General features: G+C 35.2%; 1 protein-coding gene across 3 annotated transcripts in view; it reads right to left on the bottom strand.

The window, feature by feature from the left end:
- Positions 1 to 23,760, bottom strand: part of NLGN4X (neuroligin 4 X-linked) — a 177,497-nt gene that overhangs the window by 103,281 nt on the left and 50,456 nt on the right. For all 3 annotated transcript variants that reach the window (XM_065856030.2, XM_065856022.2, XM_065856035.2), the window contains one exon: positions 21,212 to 22,054. In XM_065856030.2, the coding sequence (XP_065712102.1) occupies positions 21,212 to 21,683 (472 nt within the window). In that variant the 5' untranslated portion in view covers positions 21,684 to 22,054. The remainder of the gene's footprint in view (positions 1 to 21,211; positions 22,055 to 23,760) is intronic.

Genomic DNA, 23,760 nt, shown 5'->3' with positions numbered 1-23,760 from the left:
GAGGTTTGGTTCTGTTAATTAAAATTATTGTATTTCTATGGTATTTCTGGTTGTTCATGAGCATAAATTTGCTTGTTTTAAGAAAAAGAGAATAGAACTAAAATATATTCTAAATATATAAAACAAATGTATAGAACACACAGATAGGATTGGTCTGACGGTGATATGAAAAGCCACCCAAATGGACTTTAAGATAAAGTTTTACGGTAAGCTCTTCCTATATGTCATGGATGTAATGCTCTTATACTACCAAACCAGGCTTCAGCTCTGGGTGAAGAAATTATTTCCATGGAACAGCAGACTGCTGAAGGCATTAAAGCAGCCCCATTGCCAGCGCCCCCAATGCACATGCCGGAGTCTGTAGCAGCTAAACTGTGGTTGATGGTGGAACTGATGTCCAGTGGGGTATTCAAATAGCTGGGGCAGCAGAAGCAACTGTGAGTAGAGCCAAATATTGCACAGCAAGAATAATAATTTTTCTGATTGATAAGACTAAACAGAAAAAAAAAAAAAAAAAGCCTAATCTTTTTCTCACCTTGCCTCTTCTTTTCTTTTCTTAGTCTAGCCTTGATGCCAGTCCCTAGTGCTTGAGTAGAAGCATTTGGATTTGGCTATGGGCAATTTTTCCAGATAGCTTCTATCTGAAAATATGATAGATATTTGAATGCATGGTTGTAGGTTTTCCCTGTCATAGACAACAGTAAGTTTGCTATTTCCCTTTTTATTTTTTTTTTGTTTTCATACTATGCCTTGGGAAGCACTCTTTTTTCTAAATGTTTAAACATAGGAGAGATGAACAACATATTCACAAAACCATTAACTTTTTCATTAATCCCATACTCATTAATACTCAGGTTTAGGTTTAGATGGAGAAAAGGCATCAGCACAGGATGCAAAAAAACTGCCAAGGAGAGTCTGACATTGTGTGCCAGTATGTTCTTGCTTTTTCTGCTGCTCAATTTGACCATAAATTGTATCTAACCTACTGAACACACTGAATTTTCACTGTTGTTTTTGTTTATGTTGAGTTAATTTTTCTCCCAGTTTGCCTGTCTTTGCAAGAAGTATATACAGAGGTGTATAGAGTCTTGCTGATTTTCTGCTCTGCTTTCTATCTTGCACACTTTGTTCATAGCTTGCACGAATGCACACTTACAAACAGATAATATCACTTTCTCTTCAAGAACTGATTGTAAACAGAACATTTTTTAAGGTTACTCTTCAATTTAGATGTGAATATGCATTCTCTTCCATTGGAAGTTATAATCATGAAAGCATTTACCATTTCATGACTAAATACTACCCTTCCTCCTCCTTCTGTCATCTGCTTATAACTGTCTTCTTGCTAGAAGCTAATTCAGCTGCACATGTGACTTCTCTAGAGCTTGTCTCAGACAAAAATGTGTCATGTTAGCAAAGAACGACTCTTTAAACTGATTAAGCTAAAATACTCTGACTGAAATGGGTTAGGAGACAGTCATCTCAGTAGCTTCACTAGCAGAGGCAGGAATTTTTATCTTGGAGGGTGAAAAGCAGTGACTTTGCTGTTACAGCTGCAGTAGGAAAGACATGTATCCACTTCTCTGAAATATTTAAGCAGGTGAGAAGTCTTTAGCAGAGAAGAAAGGATTAAGAATTTGCTGGAGAGAGTTAAACACTAATTCAGTCTCTAAGAATACAGATGGAAGCAGAATGGTATTATGTCAACAGGAAGCCAGAGCTACAATTGATAAAAGAGTAGATACCAATGAATGACAACCCTCAAGACACTCAGTACAGCTGATTCTCAAAAAATATGTGGCTCCAATTTGCAAAAGAAGTATTTCATCTGATTTCTGTTCATATTCTTCCTAGTCCTTCTCATTTAATGACAAGGCATGTTATACATAAATCAAATACCCCTGTCTTAAAAAAATGCTAATGAAATGCCTGGAATTGAATCACAACACAATCAAAGTGACTATGGTTCACAAAACAGAGACAAAAACACTTCCGGAATTGGGTCTTGATTCTGATACTTCAGGAAAATCTATATGTATATCAGGCATATAGCCCCTCTGAAATCAGGTTAATTTTTGAGTCAGTTTTCCTGAAAGCAGAATAAGAGTACAGTGTTACATGTTAAATGATCCATTCTAAAGGGAAAAAAAAAAAAAAAGTAATGTAAATACAGTGATTTAGGCAGAGTAATTGTATTAATATGGGTAGGTTTACATGTAGAATCTTTCAGTGCTGTGTTTGAGCGGCAATCAGTTTTTAACTCAGCTGAAACCCTGAAGCAAGAAGGGAACAAAAAGGGGACAGAGCTTGAAGGTTGTCCTTATGGCACTACACCTTCTAAAGCTCCTGTCGGCTTTCACTCAAGGCTTTGCCTAAAGGCATAATCTAGCCATAAGTAATTATTCATATCATTGACTCCAGCAAAGACTGATTCTTTTCTAAAACAAAAATGTTAAACTATGAATCAAGTCAGAATCCCATAAGCAGTAAGTAAGCTGAAAAGTCTTCCATTGTATATTATGTAAAGTCTTTAAAGGAAAAATTTGGGTTTATGGATGATCTTGTTCTAAGGCTTACACTAAAACATCTACATTTCCTTATAATTAGTTGGACGATTTACTCTGGAATCTTCTACCACCTTAGTGAAAAGTGTTACATCCTGCCTGCAGCCAAGCAGCAAGGATTCATGACTTGACAAGCTGTGTTATAATAATCAGACTTCTGCTAATGAGGAAGAAGTAGGGTCTAACAGAATGAAAACTTCAGCAGTTTGTCACCCACAAAAGAAGTCATTGGCTTATAAAGTTTGTGGCATCCTATTACAGATTTACAATGGAAAAAACAGGTGGAATATGCAGTCTGATAGTAGACTGTATGATGCCAAAGTGGCAAAAATGCACCCTCTTGTACAAAAATCAGTTGAGTAGAGAAGTGTGTTCTTTTTTGTAAAGATGTACAGCCTCACAGATATTTGTTTATAGTTGCATTCACATGTTTACAAACTAACCACAATGTCAAATTTCTTTGAAATTTAAACTGAAGTACATTGCTAGTTGAGATACAGTAGGGCCGTGTGAAACCTAATAATGCCTTTAAAAGTTCCACTCTAGTGGGGTTTTGATCCCACCAAAAATTACTGATTTAACAATTTACTATCTTGAATGCAGTAAGTATCCTCTCTTCACCTCATACACTCTGAATAGAACACTGATTTTTTTTTTTAATCTTAAATCATTACATTGTCAGTGTTTTCATTGCTGCAATACTGAAGTCCTAATCCCCATTTTAAACATGACAGTCTTACTGTTTATTGCACTTGTAAAAATGCATCTTTATATAATAGGCAAAAACAACTATTGACTTTAGGGTAGGCACAGGTTCCATTCATTGACATCATGAAACAATATGACTGCTTCCACAGAAAATAACATTATTCTGTGTAGATGGAGTAAGATGAAGACTATTTTATGGTATTCATTTTCTGTAATGAGACAACAGAAGGGAAAAAGTAGGCCTTCAGCAGCTTAAGAAAAATGAACTAGAAAAGAGCAAAGTTAGTACATTAAAAACCTGCTTCCTCTGCCTTCATTAAATTTAGCATTTTCTCTTTCCTGAAATGGATTCTATTGTATGTGCACATGAGTGTGTGCTTCTGGCTTCTAAAAGCCCTAAAAGGGTCAACAGGTAGCAGAGAGGCAAAGAGCTTAATTTTTTGTCCTTGCTTTACATTCATTACAGCCAAGCATAATGTGAGCTTTGCAATACGGCCTGTTAAGGTGACTGCCACATTTATTCTAACAATATTGTTAGAATGACAAAGCATAAGTGTACACCCAAGTACTGCTTGTTCCATTGCTTATTGCAAATGGAAACCTGGAAGGGGTACAAATGGAGGCAAGAGTGTAAGAGAGAACTATAATCTCAAGTCCACCTGCAATTTAAAAGAGAAATGAAAATATTAAGTTTCTACAAGAAGAAACTGCACATCTTGTGCTGCTAACTCATTACTTCTGGTAGTCCATCCAAATAAATGCGATATCTATAGATAAAAAGACATTGTTTTCTAAGGACTGAATTATGAAGAAGCTGTTTTAACAGCAGAACATGTTCCCAAATATCTGTGACAAGCTACACCCTATTGCTCATATAAATTACCCTTAACAGTTCCATCATTAAAGTCCCTGTCCAAAGTTGCTATATATGACTGGAAGAGAATGTGTGGAAAGATAGCAAGTCCTACCAACAGGAGTGCAGTTACAGTTTGGGTAATAAAAAAATGGACTGTGTTTATGTGAAACCTCTGATGGGATCTTTATTGCTCCCTGATGTGGTGTACAAAGAAGAAAATGCTTGTTCTTCTTGACTGCCTTCCTTTATTGCCCAGTTGCCTCAGACCACAGTACAAGACACCAGCTTCCATTCTGTTCCCTTGGAAATTCACTTTAGAAACAGTGTGACCACTATGGGCCAAAAGCTGCTGTCAAATTTACTTTTGAAAATCCAGGACAATTTTAAGTTGATACATGGCACATATGATTGAATAATCTGGCTACATCCAATGTCATAAAGTAGTTGTATTGCCTGAGGGGCAGGGATTGAACAGGAAACCAATAACTTATCAGAAACACTAGAGGAACAATAAAAGTAATCATTCAAGTGAACTTTAGAACAAATGGTCATAGCGGAATATTTTCATGCTTTATATTAAGTCCAAAGGCATCAGAAGGAGTCAGAGAGCAGCAAAAATCAGAAACCCACACAGAGGTACATAAACTACTCATTCGAATGAACTGGAAACCTGAAAAACATTAATTTCTTGAGAAAAAAATTAAGAATATCAGTAAAGAAAAGAAATACACCAATTAAAATAACAATCAGAGCATGCCTGACATTATTTTTTTTCAAAGTATCCTGAACAGCTATACAGTTTCTGATCAAAATCCAGAAATAAGGTTTAAATTTACTCAGAAAAAGTAAACTGCATATTGTTAGACCTTGTAGATCCTGTGACACATCAGTCCTTAGTTAAGGAAGTTATGTTTGCTTTCTCCAGTTTATAGTTAATGTAACAAATGTGACAACTAGGAGTAGCTGCAAGTCCAGGCTCTAGATTTCACATCCTTGACTCTTTCCTACACACATCAATTGCCCTGTCTTTGTGAATATGGTTTAATCCCTAATTAAACTTAAATTTCTGCTCTCTTTCCATATACTACGTGTTAAATTATTAGGAATAACTTGAAATCAATGTAATTACTCACGGAAGTAAATACTTACTGTGCAATACTAGAAAAGAGAACTAGGGATAAGAGAACTATACTCTAGTTACCCACATATACCTAGAGGTTGTAAAAATTTTGACTTAGTCAATTAGGTGACTAAAAAAAGGAAAAAAAAATGAACCTTAGCAGACACTAGAGGGAGGAAGCCTCTTCAGGAAATAATGTATGCTACCAGTCATAGGCAGGATTTTTGAAACCTCACTAAGCAGTTTAGTTCTAAAACCTGCATCTACAATTCTCCTGTAAACACAGTTTCTAATCTTCAGCCTATAACTTAAAGAAAACATGACCTGATAGATTACATCACCAAGTGGTAAAGCATGGAGTAGACAAAAAAAACGAAATAACTTTGAAATCAGTATATCTGAACTTTATAAGTAAGATGTAAATTATTTACAAGTTGATGTTGTCCTATCATACAGCTTACTCCAAACTAGTCTCTATGCAGGTAAAACCCTGAGAAGAGATCTCAACATAATCATAGTATGGTTTAGGGCTTTTCTAGAAAATAGAAATGCATTAAAACATAGGACTGGTTTTGGCCTACACTAAACAAAGAAGAAAAGAACTACCAAATATGTCTATACATACCTGTGAATAAAAGTCCAAAAGTAGAAAATTAATAGCTACAGATTAATATAGAAAAGTACCTTATTTGCAAAGAAGGCGTAAGACAGATGTACTAAAGGGAGCATAACTAAGGAATAGTGAAGATGCTGTGCTATCCAGGGAAAAGAAGAGAAAAGGGAAGGGAAGGGAAGGGAAGGGAAGGGAAGGGAAGGGAAGGGAAGGGAAGGGAAGGGAAGGGAAGGGAAAAGGGAAGGGAAGGGAAGGGAAGGGAAGGGAAGAAAAGGGAAGAAAAGAGAAGAAAAGAGAAGAAAAGAGAAGAAAAGAGAAGAAAAGAGAAAAGAGAAGAAAAGAGAAAAAAAAGAGAAGAAAAGAAAAGAGAAAAGAAAAGAGAAAAGAAAAGAAAAGAAAAGAAAAGAAAAGAAAAGAAAAGAAAAGAAAAGAAAAGAAAAGAAAAGAAAAGAAAAGAAAAGAAAAGAAAAGAAAAGAAAAGAAAAGAAAAGAAAAGAAAAGAAAAGAAAAGAAAAGAGAAAAGAAAAGAAAGGCAGAAAAGTTCATAATGGAATGTCTGAATCCTATAATTTTATTTTTTTTTAAACTATTTATCTTTTGGTATCTGTACTGCTACTTCTGGAATAATGTTTTCTTTACCAGCTTAGATCTACTTTGCCATGGGCCAGTGTCACCAGAGAGGATGAAGGGTGGGCTATGCACACCTTTTGGGCTGGTAGGAATTTGGGTCAGGCCTTCCCAGTGACTATAGAAATTACTGACTTTTTTGGCAGTCACTGCTTCTTCCTCCTTCAGCAACCTTGTCCAATAAGTCAGTCCTGCTTGGTGAGGTCCAAATTAGAGATATATATTGTCATGGCCATGAGTTGTTAAAAGTTCCCCAGTTTGGTAGAGCTTTGGATTGTTCCCCAAAGGTACTCAGTTTTCTCCATCGTTAAGCCCAAGTATTCAACCTGGGCATGGTGAGTGACTTGGCTGCTATCAGATCCTCCTTTAATGGGTGTCCTGACAGCAGACTGGGCAAGATCCAACCTACCATCTGCTGAACTTTGGAAAACAAATACAGTGCCTATACTTTATCTAAGAAAGCATACAACTGCCCCCCTAAAATCATAAGGCCTGTAATTAACATAAGTTTTTATTTCAGGGGATAATTGAGAGGTCTACCAGCTTCCTTAAATTAATTTCCTCCAAGCTACAGCACTGACAGCCCTCTTCAGAGAATGAAAGAACACTATTTTTCTTTTCTCATTTCTGTGGCCAGCGACTTTTCCTATGAAATGTAACTTTTCAGCAAAAGGGTAAAGTTTGTCTTTAGCTGTTCTTCCTGAGAGCTTATCTATGCTACTGTATCACACAGTAAAGAGTACCAAAGTGTAATGCAAACTATCAGAGTATATAGGTAACTTTGCAGGAAATATCAATCAAATATGAAAGTAATTTTCAAAGTAATTTTCAGACAAATATAGTAGATTAGTGCTTTTTAATTGTTCATGAAAAATTCACAAGATTCTATGTACTGTCAAGGCTACAGGCAAGCCAACATATATTTGGAAAACAATACATAAGGCTCTTAAAACTACTTCTTCATAATCTCCAGGAAGTATTGTAGGCTGTATATGAGCAGCACCAAGCCTCCAGCATTATGTCACTCTCTGTGCTGCTAAAAACAGTTCCAATTAATGTTGGTCTCAGAATTTCCACAAAGAACACAGAAAATCACAGGTATTATCTATCTGTGATTTCCAAATTACCAAATTTATATTGCAAAGAAAACAGAAAACTTTGCTAATTCTCTTGATCAATATGTCATGTGGGGGTTGGAGGAATCACCCTTGTTTTATGCTGATGAATATACAAGGTGCTAGCTCTTGCTACTTTATTCTGTTTCAGCTGAAGTTCACTTTACCATCAGATACTGATTACTGAAACTGACACTTGCTTAAATTCTCAGGGCATGAATCATTACCATTACAATACATTAGATTAGCTGTGGCTTTTCACAGTTTGTGTACTTTAAACTCACAATAAACACAGGATAAAAATGCATTAGCTTAAGCATCCTCCATTAACACTTTTACATCTAGGTTACATGTCAGGGCATTTATAACAGACTAAGAATGTGCACATACTCAGCTCATGTAGCTACCTCTTTTACTGCAACAGACAAATTGTGTCTGAATTTTTTTCAGTCATTCTTAGTTGTGGTGAAGACAGAGTGATGCATCTGCTGGTAGAGAGAGGACACGGCCTCCAAGGAACCATTTAGACTTTGAAATCAAATCAAGCTTGCACACAAGGTTACAGCTAACTGATCAGAGAAAACAAACTGGGGAATACCCAACCAAATACTGTACTGTACATGGGAATCCGGGAAATATGTGATATTTTCTAGTAATAACCACCTCTTGGGTTATGTAGAAAACAACATTTTCTAGTTCTACACAAAGTAAATGTGCTGCATGCAAAAAGAATAATGTGTCTTCGAAGAATTAAGCTCTGAAAACAAAGGTAGTCAGTTTCTCCCTGTAAGGGTTGTTTAACAGCCACAAGAAAGCGAAAACAGCACAGATTAGGGTGTTTGTTTAGACAGTCTAAGCTGACTGAAAAGGGCATTAAACAATTTCCATCCATAAAGAAGGTATCTGATGGTCCCAAAGTGCCAGACCCAGTGTACAAGTACATATCCCACTAGGTCCAGTCAGTCCCAGGAGGGTGTTTATAGGTCATGCGAGTTATTCATTTCAGAATGATCTACAAGGGATATGCCAACTAGGCCAGCTGGCAGAGCTACTAGAGCAAGCACTTCATATTGTACTCAGGAGTAATTTCTTTATTAGTCAAGAGATAATGAAGAAAATTAAAGGACTCACAGAAACATTCCAAACCATTATGTTGCATCTGCAAACAGCATACTTTCTTCCAGGATCCATTAGTGACCTCATGTTTCTGGTAAGCCTTATGAGGGAAACTTAGTAACTACACATCACAAATTAGTAAGAGTGGGTTTTTTTTTCATTCGCCAGTAATTTATCTGATCCATTCTGAGTTTAAATAGATTACACTGGCAGCTTATATGCCTTATCCAACCACAAAGTTTTTCCCGTTTTTCAATATTCAAATGGTATAACTCTTCTGGCATAACTCTTATTGTCTAGATGTCTTTTATCTCTTGGAAAAAAAATTATATGCCAACTCATTTCTGACTCTACTTTGTGAAGACTGAAAGTAAGTAAACTAAATTAAATTAAAGTAAATTAAATGTAAACTTTGATAGTAAGGTTTCACTCTTCTGTCAGTAAATGAGTCAAATCACTTTTTAGATGCCCAAGTTTTAAACCTCTTTACTGAATTCTATACAATTGTCATGGTACAATGGCTCCCAAATCTATTGCCCTTTGGAACTTTCAGAGTTTTGCTTAGAGGTTACAATATAATGCAATGATATGCAAAGTGCTGCCAGTAAATGGGTTCAGAGAGGAATACCGTAGAGCCTAGAAAAAAACTACACACATGAATAAAAGTAAGAATGTTGTCTTATAAGTTGTCAATATATAGGAAGTAACTGATGTACAGGTGTTTCCTTCTTGCAGTTGTTTCTAACCCTAATCAGAGGAAACCAGCATGATCTTGGTTATCTAAATGGACAACTAAGACACAAAGGCAGTAGATAGTCTGTTTTATATCTCTCTCTGTCAGAAATACCCTCAGACCACCTCAGTCCCAATGTACCTTAGCTATACAATTCTTTAGGTAGATTAAAAAAAAAAAAAAAAGAAAAATAGGCAATTTTGCCTCACATCTCTGTATTAAACAAGAAATCTGTAATAAATCTGTACAAGAAATGGAGAAATTGGAAGATAAATTAGTAGGTGTTTATGGTTGCAATTAATGCTTACTAAAGAAATAGAAAAGTTGCAAACCACCACCAACAGAAAAGTTACTTGTAGTATACTGACACATTCATTAAGTACCTCTTGAAAAAAACACACTTTAAACTACCTCCAGTTTTAATGCAGAAAAAAATATTTTATCATCTGTTTTCAGGCACTAATGGCAACTACCTTATCATTTCTGTTGAGGTAAAGCAGGAAAAAGATCACAAAAGGAAAAAAATTATCTAGATGAGCAAACCTAAAAGCTATTTATTTGGATTTTGAAATAAGTCGGTAATCCCAACACTAAGGCATCCTGATTTACTGTATTAGATATGCAAAACAAGCATGTTAAATAGCATGCATTTAGAAATTTGATACTATATTAAGTCATAACACATTTGGAAACACCACTTACAAATGGCATAAAATATTAATATAATATTTTTAAAATCTGATACAGGCTGTTATTTTCTAAACTTATAATTACTTAATAAATTCTTCAGTTATTTAGAAATAACCTCAAATGATCTTAAGTATTACAGGCCACATTTTCAATGGTGCTAAAAGCTGAAAATGAATGGTTGAACTAAAGCAAGACAGATGTTATACAGTGAAGGTCTTTCACTGGCTTCTTAGATGCTCAGGAATTTTTATAGGTCACTGTACCCATTTAGAAAACTGACACTTTCAGTATCTAAACATTATCCCACTCTTGAGTCTTGCATTATCCCAAATACTTGCTGGCCATATTTTCACAAGGGGGTGTGGGATGAGAATTTCATGATGACAAGCAAATACAAACAAGAACTGTTCAGCTAAAAATGAATTATGAAAACAACAACAAACAATAACAACTACATTAATGAAAACCCTAATGTACCACCACAGGGTATATTAGGTTCTTCATGAACTACCCCACAGCCCAAATGCAGCTTGCCAAGCATAGCTGAGTGACCCACTGAATTAATCCGGTACACAAGGACTAAGGTGTGAGAGAGAATCAGGCTTTCTCCACCTGATCCATTCACACCCACTGCATGGCTAATTTTGTGGTACACCTATTTGATAGCTGCCTCCCTTCCAAAACTTATTTAAGAACTGTAGATGATGTTTCCTCACCTTTTGTTGCTTCTTGTGTGTAACTTTGGGGAAAAAAAAAAAAAAAAAGATAATTAAGAATATCTGCAGAACACCATTTGTGGAAATGGAAACTGAGACTACATCTAGCATGGTCAGTAGGTTGAGGGAGGTGACTCTCCCCCTCTACTTTGCTATCATGAGACCCCACCTGCAGCACTGCATTCAGCTCTGGGGCCTGCAACGTGAAAGGAACATAGACCTGTTGGAGTGAGTCCAGAGGAGGGCCACAAAGATGGAGCACATATCCTATGAAGACAGGATGAGAGAGTCTGGGTTGTTCAGCCTGGAAAAGGCTCTTGGGGACACCTTATAGCAGCCTTCCAGTACCTACAGGGGATCTACAAGAAACCTGGAGGTGGACTCCTTACAAGGGCATGCAGTGGCAGGGCAAGGGTTAATGTCTTTAAATTGAAAGAGGGTAGACTTAGATTAGATATAAGAAAGAAATTCTTCACCATGAGGGTGGTGAGACACTGGACCAGATTACCCAGAAAAGCTATGGATACCTCATCCGTGGAAGTGTTCAAGGCCAGGTTGGATGGGCCTTTGATCAACCTGACCTAGTAGAAGTTGTCCATGCCCATGGCAGTGGAGTTGGTACTAACTGATCTTTAAGGTCCCTTCAAACCCAAACCATTCTGTGATCCTATGGTTTGTCTATTTTATGGTATTAACTTTTAAAGTGAGCAGAGTTATTCACTTATAACATGAGCAAAGAGAAAACGGCAAAAGTCGGTAACAACAAGTGTTTGCGAGGAATAGTGAAACTGAATAAAGAGAAAAAAAATATGGCTTGAACATCCCTCAGTACCTTTTTGTGAAAATGGCTACAATTAGGAATAAAAGTTTACCTATTCAATCTGTCTACATCGTTTGGTTCTGACAATAAGACAAAATATTATGATAAATGAAAATAAAGAATAGACCATGCTGCATGATTTTTAGAAATTTTTCTCATTTTTAAGTTTACATTACTGCATTTATTTATATTTTGTTCTTTCTTCAATCTGTTTTCATTAAAATATTCCCGCCGCGAGACTGTCATACTAAGCTGCTCTCTTCTGTACAATATTTGTGCTATTTTCTTAGACTAAAGCACACTTTAAGGTAATTTTTAGTAACAAACCATAGCAATGGTTTGTTATGGACGTTTTTATACATCGTCACAGTAAACATCTGATTTGATCCAACTCCCAAGGGCACACCCTAGTCATCAGTTGCAACTCAGCCTAATGCATCTATTCCCTGGAGACAGCACAAGATCTATTGTTTAGGTAGAGAGAGTCCTGATGATAAAAGCATTTCAAATGAGCAAAACATAAACATACCAGTCCTTTGAATCAGATACATTACACGTGGAAGCCCTCAATAATTTGCGTAATTTGGTACTCTGACTTTATATGGCCTATTTATACTGTTAATTCAAATACCACAATAACAAAATCTTAAACACGGTGTACTGTCAGTGAAGATGAAACTTCGGCATGATAAGCATTTTTGTCTCGGTGACATAAGAGGATGTAAAATGCATCTGCCACTTTGCACGATTCAGCTGTATAACTATAATACAGAAGATGGAGAGTCAATGGCATCATTGAGAAAAAGGTCTGCCTCTGTGTAAGTTAATTTTATAAATTGGAAGGACAGAATTATTCCTTTTTGTGTAGGAATGTCTCTACTAACTCACCATAACTGAATAGATCAAATTTTGTATTTTGGAATCAATTCTGCCATCAAATGCCTTGTAAGAATTTCAAAGCAAGTATTATCATTTGTTATTCAGTTGCAAACTGGTGTATTCTTAGTTTGCTTCTCATCTAAACTTCTATTATTTAAGAATAAATTAATTTTGTGCAAGTTTGTCAGTACGAGTGCATGTTTTCCTTGAATAGACTTTATTCCGTATATAAATTACTCAGTCCACAAAAACAGGACGAACACTAGCAACTTAATTAATTTTCAGCTTGGGAAAGGGATGGGATATCTTCCTATCTGCTTCAAGGGCATAAACCAGCATCTAAAAATTAGCATGTTTTACTGGTGTGTTCACCAGCAACATTTTTGGCACTCTCAGTGATGTCAACAGATAGAAAAAATGAGTTTGCTGGTAACTTGTGCTCCCTCTGCTGACTGAATAAAACATGAAGAGCAAGGAAAAGCGTAACTATTGGGGTAATATTACAAATGCAGAATTGTTTCAAATTTCCTAGCCACACTAAAAATACCACATAAAAGATAATTTCATTCTAATTTATTTGTAAGAAGAGGAAATGTACATATTTGGATTGGGTTTTCATTTACCCTACTGCATATTTACTTAATCAGACAATGTATCCATGATTTCCAGCTATGATGGCTTGTAAACATTACCAGTGATTAATCGGATAGTAATTTGAGTCAGCACAAAGTAATTTCTCTCCATTAGATTAAATATGTCACACCCTGTCAATTAAAAATCCATTTAACACCAACCCAGGAATAATAAGCATGTTGGAACAAGGCACCAGGAATTCTATTTGTGACTAAAATTCCCTATATGTAGCACAGGAATTTGACTTAGCATTGCAAGTAAATTTATTATTTGCTAGAAGTTTGCCTACAGCAAGAACTGTAAAAGACAAATTTTTCTTTTATTATAACATTTCTGTAATGGATTTTTAACACATCAGCACCAGATTGCTGCAAGCATTAGTTCATTTTCATGGTTTTATAGTAATTATTTCTTATTGTTTGTCACATTGGGTACCAGGAGCAACGTCCAGATTAAAAAAGCCCTAAACCATAAGAATAGAAATCCATTCATATTCCCTCAGATGATGATAATATCTCAAGCACAAATGAAATACGCTATCTTTAAAATTATTTTTTTTTCCTTTTTTTTCTATTTGGATAACAACCAATACATTCAACCAGTACTATCACAATATTTCAGCATATGTAATTGATTATATGCAATTCTGAGAATTTTATGTGGAGTCATAAGCAAGAAGCACCAATGTATAGAACTGAATGCTGGAGATATTATTTAATTTTAAAAAGTATGACAAACCAAACTACTATGCAAAAAGCCATTATGTTCTGGAGAAATTTTTTGTCTTTATTTCAGTTGTCACCAGTTTTTTCAGGAATTTGGAGGAGCAAATGATGAGCATTTGCTTTATTTTGGTTTTGCATTAATTTATTTTGTAAATACTTAAACATTTCTGGAACAGAATTGCAAATATGCCTGATTCCATGCTACCTATGACTATCACTTTGATGTGGGAACATTTCCTTTAAGTATTTTCACAGATGTGAATTGATTTTTGAGTCTTACGAGGAAGTTGAACTACTCAGAAGGTATCGGTTTTGTCTGAAGCTGTAACTAATATGCTAAGTAAGGCAAACTGAACTTAATTTTAATGGAATAAAAAAATAAAATAAAATTTAAAAAGACCGCACAATAAATAACTTTCAAAACTTTCTGACCTATGCAAAAAACATCCAACGGAAGATCAATGAGCTTATAAAGTCTTAATAGGAAATTAAAACAAACACAGATGGTGTAGCCATGACACTGCTAAGACCCACACATATTCCACACTATTCACTACTCAGAAGTCTGCTGAGCATCCACTGTACTGCCCTAGGACAGAGGCACAGCCTCGCTGCTCGTAGGCATTGTGTTGATTTGCATTTTGTCAAAAAGCAAGAAGACACATAGGGAAAAACTACATTAAAAACAAAACAAACAAACAAAACAACAACAACAACAAAGAAAACAACAACAAACACTACCAAAAGAAACCCTAAAACACCCTGCAGAGATAAGTAGGAGCCAAAGGGCAGAATGAAATAGAATTGCCTGTCTGATCTGTCTCATGACCCACACAACTAAAGACTGTTTCTTTTGCGTCACAAATGGCACAGCATCTACATCTCTACAATTCTTTGACTAAGAGAATGATAACATTAATTTGTCTTTGCAGAAGAAACATTAAGTCATTGTGTTTTAAAGAACATTTGCCCCATTTTAGCAGGTTTTTCATTATGAGGCAATGATGAGACTCTAGGAAACTGTGCCAAAAATCCTGTTCAGATTAGATAATGTGATACTGAATGCTGAATCTTCTCACTAGTCTTCTCTGCATCTCAGTTCCTGAAAAGGCCATTTGGATGCAATCCTGTAAAGTGCCTGTGGAATGGGCAACTCCTGGAGGGAAGGGCAGCATTTTGAAATCAGCAACTAAATCTGAGTTTAGCTCTAAGGATTTAAGAACTTTATTTCATCTAGATTAGAGTTCTGTTCTTTGGTGTCAGAAGGTATTTGTGACTGTCAAAACCAAGAATGTAAAATAAGGGCCTGGATTACCCACAGCTTTATCCTGCTAGGCAGAGGATAGTCAGACATATGCCTTCTTCTTTCTCACAGATGCTGCAATATTTCTGGATTAGGAGAAGGGGATATATTGGACCCTAACTGTGAAAGAATTGGCTTGAGGCTCTCTGACACAATGGGGAGTTTATCTTTCACAAGGGAGAGCAATTTTCTCTCCGTCATGAAAAAGTTTATGTTCAACTGGGATTATACACAGTAATTCCAACCTTATCGTTTCATATTGTAACTGTTATCTATTATTAATCCCTCTCACTTTGCAAAGTGATACAAGCATTTTATAAAATGATATGTCTTATTGTGTATATTTTTTGAACAGTATAAGCTGAAATGCACTTAAATAACAAGAGAATTTCAGTAAGGAATTTGCATTTTTCTGAAGAAGACAAAGAATTGACTGAAAGGGTGGATGTTAAAAGTAGACCAGTTATTGACAAAAACTGTGACAATCTTGAAACTGAGAACAAACTTGTTATATTCTATCTCAGAAGAAACATTATTTGTAATACGTAGCTATTCAAACATCGTAATCTATTAAAAAAAAATCCTAAATATGTTTTAAAACAGATTTAAAATATTTTTAAATATAACTATTTAATGAATTTGCTTTTAAAAATACTTCAGAAAACAAAAGTAAGACTCTGCATACCTATACCAAATTATAACTAATTTTAAAACAGATAATAAAGACATTGAAGAAGAATCAAAACTGTAAACCTGTAAACAAGAGATATTGGATTCTTAATTTCTTGAAGGTATATGCATAAATCATGAATTTGACTTGTTAAGTAGCTACTTAAATTTACAAAAGTAGTGAAAAAATAATAGAACAATTGCAATTTTGATATTACTTGATAAATGACAGGTATGCATCTACTGAAACTTGCAATTATATACAGTTTAGGAGAAACTACTCTATAGAAATTCAGGTTTATTTGTAAAATAGGAGTTAGTATTACTACTATCACCTGCTAATAATTCAACAAAAATGTTGTACAATATTGTACCTATCTTGTATGCTGTGTTACTATCTTTACATATGGACCCTTACTCTTCATGTTAATAAAGAAGCCATTTAATAGTTTAGATTTCTTTATTCCCTGTCATCAAATAATTGTAAACATAGGACTCATCTTTCTACTACTTTTTTCTCCTTCACCCCAATTAAAAAAAGCCAAAAAGTTATTTTTTTTGTCAATCAGGTTTTATCAGTATAATTTTGATTAAAAGACTCTTTCCAAGTTAGACACTGCAGTTCAACAGCACCGACAAGGAGAAGGCTGCAAACAGTTATATACTAAACAGACAATTGACTAATAGGAAAAGGTGTCAGAGTATGCAAGCTATGCAAATAACCTAATGCACACCTTCTTTATCAGTTTTGGTCAAATGGTTAATTTCTTTATTTCTTAGTCAAATAGACATAGAATCTAAAGTTGCATGGACCTTTCCTTCACATCACTGCTCAGAGAAGGAACACTGTTGATCTCTTTGTTCTTGCTCAAGACTTTTTTTTCTTCCTGGTAGCCCACAGTTAAATATAATACTAATCCTGGACAATGCTCTCAGTTTCCCTAATCTAATGAAAAAATCATGACCAACTCATTCTACCTTAATAAGCATCATGGCCTACCACCTTTTGTTGTCACTTCAGCTGTATTTATTGTGATGCAAATGAGACAAGAGCTTACAGTGCATTTTTAGTAAGCAAACCTCCAAAGATGCTAAATACTTCATTAGTTAATCCCTAACAGATATATAGTGGTTGGATAGCTACTCACTCATGTAGAATGTACCCTCTATTTCTATACCAAAGTAAGTAAAGTATATATGCTAACTATTGACCATGCAAAGACAATGAAAAGTCGCCTTTTCATTTTATTTTCTATTTAGATCTGAACAGAGCAGGTTTTAAACAAAGAAACAAAAAGATTTTCATGGTTTTTGGGTTTCATAAGTTTTTGTTTTGTTTTGTTTTATTTTTACTTTGCCCTCCTTTTAACACAGTTTCAAATTTTATTATAGAAGAAATTAAAATTTAAGGTCTTTTCTGTTTGTTTTTAGTTATATTTTTTTCCCCAGTTATGATAAGAGTTAGCAATCTCCTTCAGCATCCACAGATTCAAATGATAAAGGCCAGGGATTAAGCACAGCCGATTAACAGTCTGTGTCCTCTTCAATCTAGCATTTCCACTGTAGATAAACCCATATTCAGACTAACGTTATCATAAACAGACTGTCCTCAATATCATTTCCCTAGATGACCTCCTCAAAACAGACATTCAAGTATTCTTGGGGAAAATTACAGTTCACAGTAACTGGAAAAGCTGACAAGACAGCATATAGGCACACTAATGATTCTGAAGATCAAGCCAAATGTTTAGAAAGCAATTAGGATAAAATAGTAATTGTTCTATAAATATTTTATTTGCTTCATTTCTTGAGTAATTTATTGTAAATTTGACACATAAAATGAAAGCAGTTTGCTAAGTTTTATCTTTATTGCTTGCATTGTGTATCTTTAAAATAACTACATCATTATTTATACTTATTATGACCAAAAAAAAAAAAGGTCTTGATAGATTATAGTGGTTGCAATTTTTTCCCTTCCAAAGCCAAAGGAAACAAACACTGAAATTCTCTTGGGACTCTAGATTCTCTGAAATATAAGTGTTACTCTAAGGAAACTCTCAATATAAACCATTTGTTAATGAACAACAGCAAAATAATAAAAATCCACATACACAGAGTTGAAGGTAAATGTTTTGGTTTCTATTATTAATAATATTTTCACCTAAATTTTAAAAAAAGCTCCTTAAACAAAGATATCTTCTGCTTCACAGGAACAATTTAACATTTGACAGGATTCTGCTACTGTTTCACATTTCAAATCCAGAATCTTATGAGTCAAAAGAAAGGTTTTGATTAATACGCATATAAACTGTGTAACAGAGTTGTTTAATTTATTTACCCAGAGATGCCAACTAGGTTAAGAAACTATAAAATTTTATGTCATTTAATTTCAGTGTACTTCTTCAGCCAGAAGCAGCAACATTTCAAACTATTTTATTATAAAAAACTAATTTTATCTACCTAGTTAAAGCAACTGTATTCATCTCTTATTTCCATTAGTTTATACTGGCAGAATTCCAGTGAAGCAATACTGAAATCAGATAAATGCATGTGTGCATTTATTCTTCAATTCTTTATTCAAAGTATATGGTCAAAATTTGGTTCTCTTTGATCAAACCAAACAAGTAATAACAAACAGGTCATGCTATATAGATAACAAAACAAAACAAAACAAAACACCAACACTCAGCTGCATTTTAAGAAGTTATCACCAGAATTAGTTTGAATTCAGCACTGCCTATGAACCCAGTTAATTCATTAGGGTTGTTCATCATTTCTTTTCACCAAAGTTTTCTTTAAAAAAAGCACAAAATGATTCAGATTAAGTTTTATAGTCAGAACATTAATTAGGTTTGGATGATTCTACCCACCTTTTCTTCCAGACACAAAAGAGTTTCAAAGCTCTTTTAAATACATCTCTAATTGTGAAATAATTTAAAATGTGAATTTAACTCAAAGTCACTCACTTTGAGATCTTGCTTCAAAACCTAATTTCACGGTCTGTCTCCATAACAACGTAGCTTATTTTTGCCAACTAAGACTCATATAATGAAGTATAATGTGTTTAATCAGATTGTACAGACTACAATTTAAGGCCATTTATATTTAGCATGATTTGGAGACACACTAACTTAGGAGATGTGATTTGTAGGTCAGTTCTTAATCATCCTTATGAGCAGAAGCTTGCATATTTTCCTCACCAAAAGAGCCACATTAAGTTATATTTAACTAGTGATAAGATATACAGCATACAATTAAAACATCATGTATTCCGTCTATTCATTTTTAAGTTTCTTGTTCCCCATTGGAACCTGCTAAAAATGTTTGTCATATTGTACTGGAACAATTTTGCTTTAACCTCATCAGTAACACAAAATCTTGTCTCTCATTATTCAGCTATATACTTTGTAATGCATGGGTTTATTTTTTGAAGAGGATATATAAAAGAAAATAGGCTCAATTTATATTCTATTTAGTGTAAAAAAAAAAAAAATCTAAAACCAGGAGGAAGAGTAAAACACACACTTCTTTTGTGGAATTAAGTGGAAAAAAAGGTCTACAATAGGTAAAATTAAATTTATCAGTCCTTTCTATTTTTAATCTAAAAGCAAATATCATTAGCTATTACAAGCAAGATGAGGAATTTTATAGGTTGTTAGTCATTCAGCACACAGTACTTTATTATTCTCCATTTAATATCAAATATACTTTTCCTAGACATTTGTATGTATTTTTCCATGTCTAATTTCCTCTCTTCCATAATTAATGGATGGAACTTCTTCTTACTAAATTGGAGAAATATATTAATTTATTAACAGTGGACTTTAAAATAAAACTGAGTTAGCAGATCTGATATTCCTTCCATGAGAACAAATCAGATCTTAACATGAAATGCTTTTTAGGGCAGACTTGTCCTATTGACTAATTAAAAGCTGCAGGATAAAATCCAGACCACAAGGAAATTTGGGAAAGAATTATCTGTGTTATTATCCAAGGAGTGAGACGCAGTGCAGCGAGACTGGAAGAGGAGAAGAACTCAGTGGAAAGATCTGCTCCTTTGTCCCCACACACTCACACATGCACACACAGAGCCACATACATACAGCTTTTCTTTCAGAGCACTTTTCATTTAAGCAGCTTGGCAGTATTTATGTTTCCAGAGCTCCCAGTACTCCCAAACCTTCTCCTTTATTTTTAGCTTTCAGGTTTTTGCTTCAGCTGATGAGAACAGGAAGAGAAGGTGGTTTGCTTATTACTGGCAAACAGCTTAGAAATTCTCAGTAAAGAAGCCAATCAAGGCAGAAGGATTATAATAATCAAAGTACAAAATTTGCATATTTAGAGTATGGTTACTGACAAACAATAATGCCTTGGTTATGCAAATCAAACCCCCAGCTAACATGAAGGGATTTGCATATCTGCAAGAAATCTGTCACATTATGCATTGGTAACTACATTCTAGGTGGCTGAAAGAACTGGCTTTTAGCACAATATTGAATATAATTGCCAGTATATTTTTTTATTTGCTTGTGATATAGAATAAACTTTAGTCATGCAGGACGTGATGAAAATAGGTCTTCTTGTCTGTAGGAAGCAAAATCTTTCAGAACCATAAAAGCCATATTCAGTATGCCATAAAGCTAGAATGTTTAAGATCGAGATCATGAAAACATTCAAAGAGTTGTGTGTTACCAATTGTGTTCATCCTTTTTGTCTACGTAAGGCAGTTTAAAGCAGCCCTCTTGAGAGAAGATTGCAGAAAACATGAAAATTTAATGTCATCAGTTCAGCTCTGAGTAATAAAATTATGTTTAATTCATTTTAAATTTAGTGAATGAAGAAGAAAACAGTTGGACTGAAACATTGGTAAAAAACCTGGAAAAAAACTGCACACTAAACTACTATAACAACTTTCTATTCTAAAGAAAATAAGATTAGGGAAATTCCTCTTTAAAAATGAGTATGTGGCAGTATTTCCACCATTCATACATGGGAAAATAAATATGTTACTAATGTTTATTTCCCCTTTCCTCTCTTCTGAATGATGCTCAGCTGTAGTTCAGATGTAAACTTAAGGCTGGTTTATGCTCCCTAGCCACTGTTTCCAAATGAAACTGCAGTTTGGTGTTACACTGAAACATGGAAGAGAATTCATGCAAGCATGTTCAATCTACAAAGTATTACTTATAATGAATGTTCAGAGGCATGATCCGTTTCCACAGATAAAACATGGAGGAAACTTAGCAAGATGCTTTAAAGACCTGGCTACTGTTCAGGTGCAGAACTGGTGAGTGCGCTGCACAGTGGTCCTTAAGTGTACTTACCATCCTCTGTGGGCACATAGATGTTCAAATACAGGCAGTCTTCATTTTGATCTTGAACATATGTCACCACAGTATCCAGATTGGCTGTAAACCAGACCGGCAGCATGTCGTTGAGTAGTGACCTCTCATCCAGGTACTGAGGGCAGACAGCGGCAAACTGTGTGGCGTTGCGGACACCTGTCCAAGATGATGGTGGCTCTGGGGGTTGAAATCGCCTTTCCCCAGTTGGAGGAGAGGCATAAGGAACACCCAGGTACTGCTCCACTGGACCAAGGATTTCATTGGGCAAAGGTGTTCTTAAACCACGTATTTTGCCATAATTTGTGGTAACCACTGGATATTGTGCTTGGCCATCGATGAGAGTAAATCTTATAGCCAGTGCAGTTATCCACAGGAGGAAGTTAGAATTCAACATGACACACACTGGAGTGAAGATCAAAGGCAGCCATAGGAGTCCCATTGGTTTCGACATTATTTAAATCAACATCAGCAGGGCTCCTTTTTCCACAGCCAGGAGAAAATTAATCAGTCAAGGAAAATGAAAACTAATACAATAAAATGTAGTCAAAGGAGATGAAGTGATGGAAGTCGTAACCTTTTTAAGGAAGCAAAAAACCAAACCCGATGTGTGGTAGGCACCACAGCTGCCTGGTCATAGACGAATCCCGATGCCAGAAGAAACAAGGGAGTGTTTGCCCATAAGGTCCATCCCAGACTTCAGCAATGGCTTAATCCTGGCAACACATGGCACTTTACAGCAAGTAGCGCAGTGAGATATCCACAGTTCTTCCACTTCCCCAGTGAAATGGTTCCTTCCAGTGAAGTTCAGACCACTCAGTCAGCCTGCGGCCAAGAAAAAACAAGAAATTCAAATCAATGGACACATTAATATTGTCATAAATCTAAAAAGAAAACCCAAACAAAACAATTAAATGCACACACTACTTCCATGCCAGGGCCCACAAATGTTTTATGAACTTTAGGCACCATGGTTAACTATGTGTTTCCAAAGATATGTAAGATAAGAAAACTGAAAATTGAAGCCACAGACTTGTCAGAGTTTATACTGCAAGCCAAACATTTCTGCTCCTGTGAATGCTTCCAAACCAAACCACAGCCCAAACATTGCTGCTTTCAGGAAGGGTATCACATTTAAGAGTTATCTCCAGGGTATTTTCTGCTCTAAATAAACAGCATCTCCCTTTTAAATATATTTGCACTCCCACAGAAAACACCCATTAAATGTTTTGCTGTATTGGACAATTTCTCTTTGTTATGATATGAATTATATATAAAAATATTTTTCACAGCTATACTCTTCTTTATGACAGTTTAATTTACCTCCATCTAATTCAGAAATTCCAGCTAATGTATTAGCACTACATTAGTTCAAAGCAAGTATGAGAACAGCCAAAATTCAATATAAAGTTACTGGTTTTCATATCTGTTTTCTTTCTTCTATGTGTGACAAAAAGGAACAATGGAAACTGAAAAGAAAAAAAAATGTGATACAATCTCTCAAAATTCAGATTTGGCCTACGTAGTGTTACAACTATGTAATGCTATCTTCTTGTATGCTTCTACTTTTAATTTTTAGACAGAAGAGAAGTCATATAACAATTCTGTTAATTTGTAATGAAATACAAGTCACTTATATATTTATATATGCTAACCAGTGCAAGCAGTAAAAACAAACACACAGCACTTGTTAATACTTACATTCTTCTACCTAAACAAAAATCAGAAAGTAATTCCACAACTAAAAAATCCTTATTATAGGAAACTGATACTGATACTTTACATTTGATAGGATGAACACACATTTATATATAAAACATATACAAGTGGTCTACCAGGTCTTGTTTTCAGTCAGGACTCTGTATTGTGAAGATATAGAATCAGTTTTCAAGAGCAGAAAAAATACAAGGTAAGTAGCTATTGATGGTGATTCCAAATAAAAACAAACAAACAAATAACAACAACCACAGACAACCCAAAAATAATCACAGGAGACATCTATGCTGATTCTTTTAGGCAAGGAAAAGAATCTGAAATAAAGATAGAAAACTCCTGAAATTCTTCAATGACTTTATTTTAGCACTCATACTGCAAAATTTTTGAAAGAGCTGAACACCAGAGGCCAGATACATTTCATTTATGGTGAACCAAATCTCTATTGACATTTTCACTGGTAAATAAGAGGCTCAGATGCTGCCTCCAAAATACTTGCAACTTAAGCATAATTTCTGTAGGACAAATCAGTAACAGCTCTAAGTGCCATGTCCCTGAAGGCACCACCAGCTCTCGCAGGCCCTGCCAAGTCCTATCTGGGACCTCTTCCCACCCTGCTCAGGGCCAAAGGACCCAATTTCAATCCAGATCAGGGTCACTGGTCTCTGCCCAAGCTATGCTCCAGGGAGTCCTATGCTCAGACCCAGGTCCAGTCCAGATCTTGGTCCAGTCAAACTCAGACCTGAGTCCTCACCCTGACTGGCCTGATGAACATTGGTCAGTGGCAGGGTCCTGTCCCTGTCCCCAGCCCCACCTCG

The sequence above is a fragment of the Patagioenas fasciata genome, chromosome 1, assembly GCF_037038585.1.
Source record: "Patagioenas fasciata isolate bPatFas1 chromosome 1, bPatFas1.hap1, whole genome shotgun sequence".
Lineage (NCBI taxonomy): Eukaryota > Metazoa > Chordata > Aves > Columbiformes > Columbidae > Patagioenas > Patagioenas fasciata.
The sequence above is the reverse complement of the archived record's forward strand: the minus strand, read 5'-3'. Positions and strand labels throughout refer to the sequence as shown.